General features: G+C 42.3%; 1 protein-coding gene across 9 annotated transcripts in view; it reads right to left on the bottom strand.

Moving 5' to 3' along the window:
- Nucleotides 1-10,749: 10,749 nt before the first annotated feature.
- Nucleotides 10,750-16,091, bottom strand: part of LOC119139701 (homeobox protein PKNOX1-like) — a 94,844-nt gene continuing 89,502 nt past the window's right edge. For 8 of the 9 annotated variants that reach the window (XM_037280654.1, XM_037280652.1, XM_037280656.1 and 5 more), the window contains 2 exons: nt 13,490-13,656; nt 10,756-11,573 (listed from right to left, as the gene is read on the bottom strand). In XM_037280654.1, coding sequence (XP_037136549.1) covers nt 11,392-11,573; nt 13,490-13,656 — 349 coding nt within the window. In that variant the 3' untranslated portion in view covers nt 10,756-11,391. Of the gene's footprint in view, nt 11,574-13,489; nt 13,657-16,091 lie in introns of all 9 variants that reach the window. The other variant, XM_037280657.1, reaches the window with a different exon arrangement.

Below are 16,091 nucleotides of genomic sequence, written 5' to 3' on the forward strand. Positions count from 1 at the left end.
TCACGGCCATCGCCCTGACTAGGAAGAAGCGCGCCCGCTCTGTGTCCGGGCAACATATTTATATGCTTCTGGCATTACCTCATCGGAATTACCTCACCGGCACGTGAGGTGGCCTTTCTCGAAGTTTCTGGAAGCTTCGAGAATGTTCCTTAGCTGATCTCTGACCAGGCCAGCTGGAAACCACTGGTTGTCTTAGCAACCTTGCTTCAAGCAGCAATCACCGGAAACAGGTGTTTCCTGTTTTGCTCGTTCTTTCTTTTAGCATTAGCCCTTAATGTCTCCCCTCAACTTAATACATTCAGGTATGGATGGAACACCAATGTTAAATACAGGTTGGACAAAACATTGCAACATGAATCACATATATCTTGTCTAATAAAGATCAATCTCAACACATAATAGTACTTAAAACAATAATGGGTTCCTCCAACTTAAACACATATATTGATATTGCTCAAGCTGTTGCATCTTAAAATTATGGCATAGCAAACTCATATTCCAAAATCGTGCGTTGCTACGTGTTTGAGCAGGTCGTGTCCTCCCAATTGCTAACAATTTAATTTATTAGATTTGTTAATTTCCATCAGGTCACCCCTATGTCAAGCTTTAACACCATCTCCTGGTGAAATTTTGAACTACGACATGTTTTGGGATAGCCAATGTGCCTGGGCCAAATTCAATACCTAATTTTACACCATCTCGTACCACCATGCCACTTGACACTTTCACACCTCCGAACGCCCGGCACGCTATTACGGTAATGGTGGAAAATCGTACGGTCCCCGGGAATACGACCATAGGTAGCCTTAGGGATATCTGGTGGGTGTGCGGGGCTAAGGCCTATTTGGTTTTACCTTATGGCTGGGTGGGTTGCTGCTATTCGGCAACCTTAAGGCTCCCGTTTGAGGTGATGCCCATTAGGAAGGGCCCTAAGCTTGTTTGTTTGTTTATTTCAAACATTAAAGAAATACAAGAAAAAAACTAAAAATACAGAAAGAAAAGTAAAAAAAGAAAGAAAAAAAAAATGACATTGCATTATAATTTTCCCTTTATCGTAAAATCATATTTGTTCAAAAGGGAGTAGAAGGAAGCCTAAGCTTATCTGACTCTACCCCATGTAACTACATGTTTCTGTTTGATTCTGTCAAAAATTTGACCATAGTCAAATATATTAAAGGAAAAAAAAATAAAAATAATATATATATATATATATATATATTTTTTTTATATATATTTTTTTATATATATATATATATATACAAAAGCAACTTAAACAACTTCACAGCATGTTACGGTATCCCGTCAATATTTTGTCCTTATACATTTTTTTAAACTTAGGTAAGGTACTACAGTTCTTTAGTTCTTCACTGCTGGTGTTCCATAATTCCACACCTTTAAGTGAAGTTAAGTTAAAGTCCCAATGATCGTCACACACACATCTGGGTGTGGTGAAATTTGTCCTCTGCATTTAACCCATCCCCGTGTGATTTTGATCCATCCGCTGGGGGAGAGGGGAGCAGTGAGCAGCAGTGAGCAGCAGCGGTGCTGCGCTCGGGAATCATTTGGTGATCTAACGCCCCAATTCCAACCCTTAATGCTGAGTGCCAAGCAGGGAGGCAATGGGTCCCATTTTTATAGTCTTTGGTATGACCCGACCGGGGTTTGAACCCACAACCTTCCAGTCTCAGGGTGGACACTCTACCACTAGGCCACTGAGCTGTTATACAATGTAACTAAGTTTGTTTTCACCAAATCTCTTTTAAACATACTAAGTGTTCCTCTTAAATAATAGGTACTTTCCCTCCACTCAAACAACCTCTGGATACTGTTTGGCAATTGATTATTTTTTACATGAGTTGGATGGTTTTAAAGTCGACTAGGTCGTTGTATTTCAGTGAGTTCAGTTTAATAAAGAGAGGGTTAGATGGTTCTCTATAATCAGCATTATTTACAAGTCGTATTGCTTTTTTTTGAAGAATGAAGATTGGATCTGTGTTTGTTTTGTATGTATTGCCCCACACCTCCACACAGTACATAATGTATGGGAGTATGAAGGAGCAGTACAAGGAATATAATGATGACTGATTTATAAGGTCTTTTACTTTATATAATACTGGTAGTGATTTTGAAATTTTTGATTTGATATACATTATATGTGGTTTCCAACTTAATTTATTATCTATAAGCACTCCAAGAAATTTTACTTCATTTACTCTTTCTATTTCTATATTATTTATTGTAAGAAATTTGTCTTTGTTAGTTGGACAGTTTCCAAATATAATATACTTTGTTTTACTTAACTTTAGTGTAAGTTTATTTGTGTCAAACCAACTGTATTTTTTCCATTTCAATACCCACAGTATCCAGTAGTTGATCCAGGTCATCCCCACTGCAAAGCAGGTTTGTGTCATCTGCAAAAACTACGGCCTAGAGTAATCTGGAGACCTTGCACATATCATTGACATAAAAAATAAATAACAAGGGGCCTAATATTGAGCCCTGAGGAACCCCACACTTTACCTGCTTTAGTTTTGATTTACAGTCCATAAGTTGCACATATTGATTCCTGTTTGATAAATAACTGTTTAACCAAGTGAGTGACATACCTTGTATCCCATATCGTTCAAGTTTTGTTAACAGTATTTCATAATTTACAGTATCAAAAGCTTTCTTAAGATCCAAGAAAACACCTACAACATATCGTTTATTTTCAATAGCTGTTGTTATTTCAGCTACGAAATCTAACAAAGCTAGTGTGGTGGTCCTATTTTTCCGAAATCCATACTGTTGGTCACACAGAATATTTTGTTTTGTAATAAAATCATCAAGCCTTTTATAAAATATTTTTTCTAATATTTTGGAGAATTGTGGGAGTAGAGATATTGGCCTGTAATTTGAGAATATGTGTTTGTCCTCAGCTTTATATATCGGAATAATTTTAGCAGTTTTCATTTCACTCGGAAAAACACCATTTGTCAGAGATTGGTTGCAGATATGTGTAAGGGGTTTCCCCACACATTCAATAATATTTTTAACAAGTGACATATCTATCCCATTACAGTCAGTTGACTTTTTACCTTTAAATTCTCTGACAATTTCTATTATTTCTTTGTCATTCGTTCCCCTTAGAACCATACTTTCGGCTATGGGTACATCCTTAATTAAGTCACTTGTACTACCTTTTTTTTTGCTACTTCCTCTGCCAAAGTAGGCCCAATACCAACATAGTAATCATTAAACCCCTCTGCAATCATAGTAAGATCATTTATAGTTATGTTATTACTGTTTACAAAGTAAGAAGGATATCCTGGCTTTCCAGTTCTGTTTTTAATAATCTCATTTAACACTTTCCATGTTATTATTATGTTACTCTTGTTTTCCTCCAGTATCTTGCTATAGTAGTTCCTTTTACTGTTTCTCATTATTTTAATCAATTTGTTTTTGTAGGTCTTATATTTTAATTCAGCTTCCTTTGTTCTTATCTTTAAGAAATCTTTGTATAATAGATTTTTCTTGCAAGCATTTAAGATTCCCTTTGTCAGCCATGGTTTTTCCACTGAATTTAATTTAACTGCTTTCTTTACAAGAGGACAGTTTTTATCATAAAGTTCTGATACAATGGCCATGAATGTGTTATAAGAGTCAAGATTCAAGAGTTTTTATTCGCCATGTTTGAGCGTGCCAAACAAGGAATTTGACTTCGGTAAAACACACCCTCTGTTCAACATTTAGGTGACTAACAACACTCAGGACATGTGAATAATGGCAAAAACAGTGTAGACAAATTCAAAAAGGTGTGAAGAGCAGGATGTTATTGCACAGTAATGACTCTGAGACTCTATGAGTGGTGTGAGTTCATCAGAGCAACAGCCTGGGGGAAGAAGCTGTCTCTGTGTCTGCTGGTTTTGGCGTACCGAGCTCTATAACGCCGTCCGGAGGGGAGTAGTTCAAACAGACTGCAACCTGGGTGAGAAGGGTCTGTAGAGATGTTCCTTGCACGTTTCCTGGTCCTGGAAGGGTACAAGTCTTGGATAGATGGGAGGTTGATTCCAATGATCTTTTCTGCAGTCCTGATTGTCCGTTGCAGTCTGTGCTTGTCTTGTTTGGAGGCTGATCCAAACCAGACAGTGATGGAGGTGCAGAGGACAGACTGGATGATGGCAGTGTAGAAGGTCTTCAGAAGCTCGCGCGGCAGGTTGAACTTCTTGAGCTGTCTCAGGAAGTACAGCCTCTGCTGGGCCTTCTTCCGGACAGAGTCTATGTGGCCGGTCCATTTCAGGTCCCGAGAGATTGTGGTTCCCAGGAACTTGAAGGTGTCTGTGGAGAGAATAGTATTACTGCGGATAGTGAGGGGTAAAAGTGGCGAAGGGTCTCGCCTGAAATCCACTGTCATCTCCACGGTCTTGAGCGGGTTCAGCTCCAGATGGTTTTGGCTGCACCAGTGGACCAGCCGCTCCACCTCCTGTCTGTACGCAGTCTCATCACCGTCCTGGATCAGTCCGATGAGAGTGGTGTCGTCTGCATACTTTAGGAGCTTCACAGGAGAGTCACCTGAGGAGAAATCATTGGTGTAGAGAGAGAAGAGCAGTGGGGAGAGGACGCACTCCTGAGGGGCTCCAGTATTGGTGGTCCGGGTGTCAGATGCGATGCCCCCCAGCCTTACACGCTGTCTCCTGTTGGTCAGGAAGCTGGTGATCCACTGACAGGTGGAGGCAGGCACCGCAAGCTGGATGAGCTTCTGTTGGAGGATGTCAGGAGCGATGGTGTTGAACGCCGAGCTTCATTTACATCACCCACATATACCTTTTTCTAGTCTTGTTTTAAAAGATCATTTTTGAACGAGTTGATTGAATTACCAGAGTTCATTCTACACATTTTAAAAGTTATAGCATCCTTTTTTTTCTTTGTACAGTTCTGGATCACTGCAAACACTGGCAGGTGGTCGCTTGAATCATTAATTATCACTCCAGTTTTTACTTTCTTTTCAATTACATTTGTATTATCAATTATTGTGGCAATGTGAGATGTGATTCTAGTCGGACGAGTTATTGCGGGGTAGAGACTCATACTGTACATTAAGTTAATAAATTCTGTCACTGGAGTCAGCTGAAGTGGGTTCAATAGATCTATATTATAATCGCCACAGACATACACCATTTTCGTATTGATTTTTCTTTCATACATTCCTGATAATAGTTCACTAAATGTCTCAATACATGAACCTGGACATCTGTATACACAGCTTACCAGAATGTTTTTAGATGATTCCATTTCTATTTCAACAGTAATACATTCCATGATATTATCTATTGCTTGAGATATACTGCTTACTATCTTACACTTATAGTTTTTATCTATGAATAGAGCAACTCCTCCACATCTTTTTACCTTCCTATTTACTGTATAACTCTCATACCCCTCTATGTCAATCTTTTTAGACTGATCATCCTTTAACCAGGTTTCAGATATTGCAATTACAGTAAACGGATGATTATGGATGGATGGATGATCTTAGAGATGTTTGCTTTCAAGCTCCTACTATTAAAATGTACAATTGATATTGCTCTATTTGTTGTTACATTCTTGTTAAATTGCTCTACAGTATAGTATTTACAGTTCCTTTGAGTGTAGTTGATAAAGAAGTTATTCACAGGATCAATATTGTTCTCTATGTCCATATCCCTTATGATCAGTGAAGTCAAATGTTTTCAAATCAAGTTCTTCATTTTCAGTTATCAGTGCTTGTTTGTTAAACACACCAGTTGGAAAAGAAAGGCATTTGTCAATACTGTTCATGGTGGGTTGATAATTTCACCAGGTTTTCACCTTCCATGATCTAAAAGTACCACAACCTGAGGTTCAACGGAATGATGTACAGGTTACTGGTCTCCTTCGTACCTCTTAAGTTGCTCTATGGCACTGATGCAGAAACCATGAGAACTTTCTGCTGCTCCAACAGGTTTGATGAACACCTTACCTTACCTTACGTCCAAGTGGACTGTATTTTACCGTTTTTCTCAAGAGCTCTTGCTTTCTTCGCTATTTCACCATTTTTCTTGGTGAAGTGTTCATTAATGTACATGTTCGTGCCTTTTAGTTTTCTACCTTGTTTGAGCAGATTTATCTTACTTTTCCTGTTTGTAAATCGGACAATTATAGATGGTATGACAAGCTTGCCATTTAGACTCTTGGTTGGCAGATTGATAATGTCAATGACGATGTCTTTACTCTGAAGGAAAGTTTTTACCTGCTCCTCGGTTGTCTCCTCATGTTCAGGATTGTCCTCAGAAGCAAGGCCTTTCACAGCCTGCTGGTAGCTCCGTGGTTTGATCTTTAAACCTGTGATGATGACATCGTTCATTCTTGAATACTGCTCCAAATTGTCTAATCTATTTTCCAGGCTGACGATTTTCTTATTTTGTTCAATGTTTAATTGTTTGAGCTGCTTCACCTCTCCCATCAGCTCTGTAATAATAGCCTGTTGCTTCATTATGGTTTCCATATTTGAAGACATCACTTCCATTGATAACTTCAGCTCCTCCGTGTCCTTCTGAAGCACTTTCATGGCCATCCCGGTTATCAATCTATACCTGATGGTAGCTCTCCTCCTGGGGCTGGAGGTGCTATCCCACTCAGCCTGGTGACAGATCTCCTCCTGGGGTGGCTAGTGGTGCTAACTCACTGGGCTTGGTGGTGGCTGTCCTCCTGAGCCTGGTGATGGTAGTCTACAGGGCCTGGTGGTGGCTGTCCTCTTGGGGCTGATGGTGTTGGCCTACTGGGCCTGGTGGTAGCTGGCCTCCTGGTACCTGGTGTTGACTGGGCTCCTGGGGGGATGATCGCTGGTCCGGCGCAGGTGGCTAGAGGTCCGGTGTAGGCTGCGGGTCCGGCGTTGCTGGCACGCAGTCCGCCGACGGCCGCAGGTCCGGCGTTTCTGGGACGAAGTCCGGCAACGATCGCTCTTCAATCAAAGTCTTTGCTCAGTCACACAATTCACGTTTGGCGGGACGTCAAGTCCTAAGCCCCAGGGTAGTGTTTTTAGTCAGGTCCCGAGTCGAGGTAAGAGGGACATAGTGAACTTTCACACTAGGGAGGCGTACCATTGGAGAATTAGTTTGGGGGAGAAATGGGGCCTCGGGATTTTCCCCTGGTATGGAGTTACGTTTTTGGCGGATCATATTGATAACATTACATATTACATTCAGGGTTTCGCAAATGAGACAATCAAGGGTTTCAGACAGTTGTCACCCAGAAGAGCCATCGCCTGACCCTACTTAAACACGACATGGCCTGGGATTATATCTTGGCCCGGCAAGGGGGGTTGTGCGTGTCCCTCAATTTGTCGGACGACGCCTGTTACACTCTAATCCCTGATAACACAGATAATATAACCAGTGTCATCGGCGCGCTTAGAGTCATCCGGGACTCATTTGGGCCCTCTGAAGGCGCCGGCTGGTCGGCTACAAGCTGGCTGCAGGAGAGGCTGGGGCCTATGGGGCCTGCTGGTTCAGTTGTTGGGGGCGCTCGGGATATCGTTGTGTGTAATGTTTTGCTTTTGCACCGTAATATTGACGTGCGCGAAGGCCGTGATGTTGCGGTGGTTCGGAGTCGCAATGCTGGGGAACCAAACCCAGATGCCGTTAATCCCGGTCGAACGTGGGCGGATTGGGGATTCGGGGAAGAGGTGCCGGTGAATGATAGGTATCGCTTTTAAAAAACAAAAAAACAAAACATGATGTCATTTTGGTGTGTACCGGGTGTTTTAGCTTAGATTTTGCTTGTTTTTCTTGTTGGGTTGTACACTTGTGTTTTTTAAAAATTTTTATTTTCCTCATTGTTGGGAGGAATCCCGCTTAAATTGGTAGGCTATGTGGTTGATTTTGTGTTTTTTTTATAAAGCTTTCTTTGATTTTCACTTGTGACGGGATGGAGACACCTTACGAGCCTGTCGGGGGTCTAGTCTTCCTTGCGCATGTCTTTGTTTTCTTTACATTTTTTCTTGTTATGACATTTGTGTTTTGTGTGTGCTGTTAAAAAAAAACCAAAAAAAAAAACACAAAGGGGGACTGCCATGACCAGTCGGGGGTGTTTGGGATGGGGAATGGAGAGGCCATCCGGCCTGTGATGGACAGTGCCGCTTCCCTCATACTGATGTTGAATGCGTGCGTTGCATTTTGTGCCGTTGTCATCACTCGATACTGGCAGTGGTTCTCATTCGTTGCAGGACGCTTGGACGCTGACCGGGGCCTTGCAAGGGACTCTAAGGATGGTGGTATGGACATGAGGACTTTGTATGGACAGCAGGCCCTGGGCAGCGCCGCCCGGTTCTCTTCACCGAGGAGGACTCAGTGGACTGGACATTGCTGCGGCACGCACTCACACATGGGGGGCTTGACTGTTGCATGCTTATGATATTCGTTTTTATATACCTCACTATGTTACTGCGTTGGTTTGCCGTGTTTATTTACTTCATTATGTTATCTCATTTCTTTGCCTCGTGGTGTGTTTACGATATGACAATGCTGGTTTGTATTTGGGGGGCATGGTTCTGTTCATAACTTTTTTTGGGGCTCATGCTACACTTTGTGGAATGTGAAGCTCCCTTCACATGGCTGAGGGGGGTCTCTGGGGTTGTAGAATGGGCCTCCCTCTTTTTCCTCGTCATTAGATTGGTGAGGTTTTTTCGACGGTGGTCCGGCGACTTTTTGGGGCTTCTAGCAAAGTTTTCTCTCCAAATTGATGGCGTGGTTAAAATAGCACCGAAGGGGGGGCTGCGGTCGGCGTCAATTGGTTAAGCGGGTTGGGGGAATTCAATTTTGGTCATGTGTGGTTCCTGAGAAGCCTCAGATTGCTGTCAGGGAGAAATTCGATATTAACTTAGGTTGAGTTTTCCTAGTTAAAGTAACCTTAAGTAGCATGCCTTGAGTGTGATTTATTTAGACAAATAGGTCCAAATTGTAGATGGAAACCATAAAATGTTTGGGGGAAGATTTTTGGATGTTTACCGATGTCATTTCTGGTCGAACCGTTGTCGAGACACTTAGATTGTCACGAAGGGGGGGGGGGGGGGGGGATATGTAGTGTATTTTTATTTAGGTCTCATGCAATGTATATCTCACCTCTAAGCTTAGAGGTGACCAGGTCACGCGCGCATGAGATTTTATGGGGCCTGGGTCAGGAAGGCAAACTTCCTGGCACCAGAATACAGGAATCAGCCATTTGGTTAGAATCAACAAAGCAGGCTGGCGGGGGAGAAGTCGACCAACTGCCCTCATGTGCGTGGACCCGAGTAAGGGGGGGGCGCGGGGTATAAGACCCAAGGCGGGAGAAGACAGGGGGACTTCTTTTTTGGCTAGAGAGAGACACTTCAATTCTGACATCGGTTGAATAAAATCTTTCCCCAATCAGCCGTGTGTCACTGAAGTTTTCCTTCCCTGAGCCAGCCACCTATCCGCCGTTTGATCTTGGAGACCAGCAGAACATCGAAGAGAATTCACCACAGTGGCTATTTGCTAAAGCTAATAGGAAGTCTGACATTTTGACTTTATTTTGGAATTGGGCAGCATCTTTTACTCTTATAGTGGTCATATTTTAACAAACTCATCTTAGAGATTTGCTTTTTTGTTTGAACCTGGGCAAAACCTTGCACACACATCACACGTGGTAGACCTTATATTATTATAGTTATTGAAAGCTTTTTTTTTTTATTGCATGTGGTTGCTGTAGCAATATGCTGTGTACAAAGACAAATGATGCAGTTGTTGAGGTTCTGAACCTGGGCTAAAACTCATGAAACTCATACACCTAAATCTCAATTTTACTCTCTTCGATCCTGCACGACTTTCTGTCTCACGCGGTTTAGCCATAGACCCCAATTCTTTTCATCGTAAATACATTTTTAAGTAGTATTTTAAATGGATGATATAAGGACCATACAAAGCTAAATGACTTGCGCGTAAACCTGAGCGCTAGTGATTTGATGAATTTCGACCAATTGATCTTGATGACTGCTCCTCACTGCGCAGCCGGCCGGCCCACGTGGTCCACAGCAAGCCTCCTTGCACACGGCAAGCTGGCCGACATGTTCCACTGCAAACGGAGATCCTCCTTGCTGCACAGCCGGTCAGCCAAATTTGTCTGCTGACTGATGTGTCTGCTACACAGAGCCCCATGTCCGTCTGGTAAGAAGCTGAAATCGTTCTGCTAATCTTGTTTCTCATATTTTCGCAGGTTGAAGTGAACAAGAGTTGTGCATATGAATTTGGATCACCATTTCAGACAGTGACAACAAAACGTGACAAACCAAGCCAGGAAAGAATACACGTTACAATGCCTGCCTGCATCCCGGTGACGTAGACATACTGAGATGAAAAACAAACAGGAAGAGCGCTCCAAAAGTGGGTGGGGCCAGTTCATCATAAATGTCATCCCCCAAAAGTCCTTTAATCACTACAGATTATCTCAGTGGCGTGAACTTTGGTGCTGATGTAATTTTTTACATTTTGTTTACATCTTATAAGTACCAATGTTCAGCCCGATTGAGTGTCTCTTTAATGATGCAAAAAGACAATTATAAACGTCAGTCAAAATATTCATTTAAAAATTTGCTTTTTTTTGTTTTAAGCAAACTCCAGTTACTCAAGAGAAAACAAAAATTATTGGTGGTTCTGAAACTGAAAGGCAGTGTTATGCAGTCAATATTTGTTTTCTTAATGGCAGCATTATGAGAAATCAAGCATTGATAGAACTCTGTTTTAATTTTAAAACCATTTAAATTTTATTTCATTTTTTACGAAAACTCCAAAGAACCCTGGAAAACAGTTGCTGCATTTATGAATCTGTACATCAACATTTGTTACAAACAGAACAAAAAAATAAACAAAAACGTTTTCATGTGTACGTGTATGTATATAAAAATAAGCATCTTTTTTGAAACTCCAAAGAGCTTGGCTCTTTCGCAGAGGTCCATGTGAGAGCTGTGGAGTCAGTCTTGCACATATCTACTCAAAACACAAGCATGCAAAAAGAGACAAACCCTAATGATAGAACTTGTGAAAGTGTTGTCATTCAAAATTAATGTACAATTCAAAAGTTGCAAAGGAAAACAATATTACAGTTTTCAATATTTGTTAATGTAGCATACAAACGCTCCTGGTGTTTAACACCGGATGAATTCAATTTCTTTTTTCATTTACATTTACAAAGTGCAATCGCCTACAGCAACTAAATGATAAAAAAAACACAATGGCAAAGGAGGAACAATTCTCATGTATCCTGTCTTGTGCTCTGTATGTAATGCGTGTGGCCGATTCGTTCAAAAGCCCAGTCACTTATGCAGACCTATTTTATATTCTGTATTACATGTACTGTAGTTTATACGTTTGTGCGTGTTTTCTACTGGAGTGAGTCACTGTTGTGAAGAGCCAGCCCAGTCATATCAGCATCATCGTCATCGTCTCCACTGTCCCCAGACTCATCTTCACTATGGCTTCCAAGCATCACCTGCTGTACTGCCAGTGTCGCACCATCTGATGTTAGGCTGTGTAGACCCTCCACATTCATTGTCACCATTGTACCTGAAAGCCAGACAAGGAATTTCATTGTCCAACAACGTATCTGTGTGAAATGTCACTTGATCAACGAGCAAATCCGCATCAGATGACTTTGCGTGTGCAGTGTGTGCACTGAGCACAGCGGTGTGTACTCTGTGTTAACAAGAAAAACGCAAGAGGTGGGTAAAAACTGTGACAGAAATGATGTGCATTATTGATATACCTGCACATAAACACAGGTAAATTGGGAACGACACTGACGTTTTTGAAGTCCTGCAACTTTTCCGGGCACATTATTTCAGCGACTTTGACAAGGGGGTCTTTAATGAGGTCTCAATCTGAAAAAGGCTTGCTATGTCTTGCAATGAGTTGGGCAACCTCATAGCTGGCAATTGTAGCCTTCTCTTTGAAGAAATATTCACTTAAAATTCACTCCAGTATCTTGGGGATGGTAAATGGATGGCAAATTTCTTCTTCGTCTACTTTCGTCCTTTTTTGGTGGAGCAACTGCCTTGATCAACAGTAGTGGTAGAACAGTTGCTGCCCCTGGTGTTAAAATTAAAGAGTGCAAAACACTGAGGCAAAAGTTGAAGTGGGGGCCATATTTTATTCTATTTATAAACTAGCTACTTCTTGAAGTCTGGTGGTAAACCAAACTTGACTCCGGAGCCGGACTTGTCCTTGCCATACGCAAAGCGTTTAGCTATTGCAGAGTAAACATATTGTGAAAGTGCTCTCCTATGCCCTCATTGGAGGTGTATGAATGGTATTTGGTCGCTGTGTGCAGGCACCACAGTACCTCGGCCACCAAATGCTGAAGTGGTCCATAGGGTTTGCCTTCTGCGTCTGACATTGTACGGTGCTGATAACACTAACGCTGGCAGTGGATTGCTGGGTAGCGGGGGAGGTTTGCGTAATATAGCCGTTCCGCGACTGCAAAACATTGAAATGTTAACCTGCCCACCGTGTTGGTGCAACTGTTGGCTTGGGTTAGACTCCATGTGCGACCTGACTTGACAGCATTCAGTCCCATCCAGATGATAGTTTTTTAAAAAAAAAATTTTTTACAGACATAGCAATAAGCCTCTCGGTTGAGCCAGTCTTTGAATATAGCGTCCTCCAACCAGATATCGAAATACGTACATTTTCCTTTGACTTCGTTTTGCCTCCATTACCTGGGAATATTATTTCGGCGCAAATTAATTTGTTGACGTTTTTACTGCGAATGCACACTGATAGACGTCACAGACCTTTTTTTATTACAGTTGTTGGCATCCACAGCATTGCATTAACGCTGCACACTACAACATACTGTCGGTCACAGGTCTTACTCGCACATATAATTTATATAATAGATGAAATTACGTGATTTTTAGGAAATAGGCCAGCACAATACAGATTGGATAAACTTAAAGGTGGATATCGGCTCGAAAATTTAATACCGCTTCAAATGGGATTTACTACTTTTTAATGGCAATATTTTTTGCTAATTACTACTTAAAACTTATTACAGTTTAATACCTTTTACAACCCTGCGGATACCCTGAATGTTAATAGTTTAATAAACAATATTTTTGTGGTCTCTTGCATGATGTTGGTTCCGCCCAACACCAGCGGTGCGCATCTTTAGGAAGTCTTTCAGTAAATGTTCATGAGCCCAAACGCTGTGTACTATTGTGTGATGTTTGTGAATAATTAATATAAAAAACATCTGGATTAAACAATTTTAGATTAAGTTATGTTTTTCTTCTGGTTAGAGTAAATGTAGTACTTGCTTGAGTAGAGGTATCAAAGTCATTACGTTAGTCTCCACATACACATTTGTCATATACTGTAAATGAGTGACCAAAACAGTTATTGAATATTCTTAAATTACAGTGCAAGACAAATGAGAGAATGTAAAATATAATTTTGGATATTGAGTAACGCTTTCGTTATACCATCGGGCATTGTAACTTGCTGCGGTGTTCCGCCCCCTGAGGCAATGGAGTCAGGCCAGAAGCGCTGCAGTGGCCTGTTTTGAGGAGTCTTCTTTTTAGTTTTAGGCGTCTCAGAGGAGCTTGCATCCAACATCGGCTGCAGAATTCGCCTTCGAGCATTTATGAACCTGCAAACACAAGGCAGCATAATTCTGTATGTAAGTACGTGTACACACGTGCGTACGCACATATATACATACGTATAGTACAGTATATACATATACATATAGTCGTATGCAAAAGTTTGGGTACCCCTGATCATTTTCATGATTTTGCTTTATAAATCATTGGTTGTTCGGATCAGTAATTTCAGTTAAATATATCATATAGCAGACATAAACAGTGATATTTGAGAAGCGAAATTAAGTTTACATGATTTACAGAAAGTGTGCAATCATTACTATGATATATTCTTCATGGCCACTTAACACCCTCCCGCCCACCACATGGACAATCACTCATCTCTCTCAATGACTCACCACGGCCTTCAACCTCATCTCAGCCCCCTCCCCTCTCCTTCACTCCTGCTCAGGTGAGGAGAGAGCTGGGGAAGCTGAAACAGAGAAAGGCCGGATGGCATCTCCCCCAGGCTGCTACGGACATGTGCTGATGATCTCTGCCATGTTCTGTGCCACCTCCTCAACCTGAGCCTCAGCCTGGCGAAGGTGCCCAGCGCATGGAAGACATCCTCCATCGTCCCAGTTCCCAAAACACCGCGCGCCAAGGAACCGGCCCACTTCAGACCCATCGCCCTCACTTCCCACATCATGAAGGTGATGGAACGCCTGGTTCTCAGCCACCTCCGCTCCGTGGTGAGCCCCACTCTGGATCCGCTGCAGTTTGCCTACAAGATCGGCATTGGGGTGGAAGACGCCGTCATCTACCTGCTGCAGCGGACGCTCACCCACCTGGAGTCCGCCGGCAGCGCTGTGAGGGTCATGTTCTTTGACTTCTCCAGTGCCTTCAATACCATCTTGCCGGCCCTGCTACGAGTGAAGATGCTAGACACTGGAGTGGACCATCACCTCACTGACTGGACCATTGACTACCTCACTAACCGGCCCCAGTACGTGCAACTGCATGGCTGCCGATCAGAGGTGGTAGTCTGCAGCACTGGAGCACCTCAGGGCACAGTCCTGTCCCCATTCCTTTTCACACTGTACACCTCAGACTTCACGTATAACACTGATATCTGCTATCTCCAGAAGTTCTCCGATGACTCAGCTATTGTTGGCTGTATGTCTAAGGGGGGCGAGCTGGAGTACCTGTCGGCCATCAGCGCCTTTGTGGACTGGTGTGAGCACAATCACCTGTGCTTGAACACCAGTAAGACGAAGGAGCTGGTGATTGACTTTAGGAGAGGAGCACCTCCCCACTCACCGGTGAACATCCAGGGTCGGGACATTGAGGTCGTGGACAGTTTCAGGTACCTGGGTGTTCACCTCAACAATAAACTGAACTGGACTGATCACATGAACGCCGTCTACAAGAAAGGACAGAGTCGCCTCCACCTCCTGAGGAGACTCAGCTCCTTTGGAGTGAGCAGGCCTCTGTTAAAAACCTTTTATGACTCAGTGGTAGCCTCTGCCATCCTCTACGCTGTGGTCTGTTGGGCTCCGAGCAGCACAGAGAGGGATAGGAAGAGGCTCAACAAACTGGTTAAGAGGGCCAGCTCTGTGGTGGGCTGCCCTCTTGACACTGTTGAGGAGGTGGGCGAGAGGAGGGTGCTAGCCAGGCTAGCATCCATCAGGAACAACCCCTCTCACCTACTGCATCTGACTTTGGAGAACTTGAGCAGCTCCTTCAGTCAGAGACTCAGACTCCCCCCGTGTAAGAAGGAACGCTATCGCAGCTCCTTCATCCCCACCGCAATCAGGCTGTACAATGACAACCTGTAAACACATCCTTCTGTGCAATACTTTCCCCGTAACGTGCAATTCTTAACCCCAATGTGCAATTTAAGCCCAATGTGCAATATTCTCTGCCACACAATGCATAGATCTATTTCACTTCTATAACCCGTGCACTATTTCTCTTTGTTATTAGCATTGCTAAACTCCATACACTTCATACACTTTACGACACTTTACCACTATTTTATCTTCTTTTTGTAAATATTCATAGCTCATATTTTTAGTTTTACTACAATTGCTGTTATTTTTCCATATTTTTCTTTTATATTGTATTCTATTTATTATGCCGGAAGACTACGGTCCTGAAGTCTCTTTTTGCACCTTTATCCCCCAACTTGTACCTTCCTGTAAATCGAGCTGTTGTTACATGCAGTTTCTCACACGTGAGATTAATAAAGTTCCTCTTATCTTATTTAACTGGAATTGATGATCTGAACAACCACTAGAAAGGAATTTTATAAAGGAAAATCTTTAAAATGATCAGGGGTGCCCAAACATTTGCATATGGCTGTGTGTGTTGTGTGTGTATATATATATATATATATATATATATATATATATATATATACGTACATATATGTAAATATACACACATATACGTACGTACGTACTCGCGAGGGAGTATGGCCAGTGTGCCAAAGTACCGTATT

Source organism: Syngnathus acus, chromosome 21, assembly GCF_901709675.1.
Source record: "Syngnathus acus chromosome 21, fSynAcu1.2, whole genome shotgun sequence".
Taxonomy (NCBI): Eukaryota; Metazoa; Chordata; class Actinopteri; order Syngnathiformes; family Syngnathidae; genus Syngnathus; species Syngnathus acus.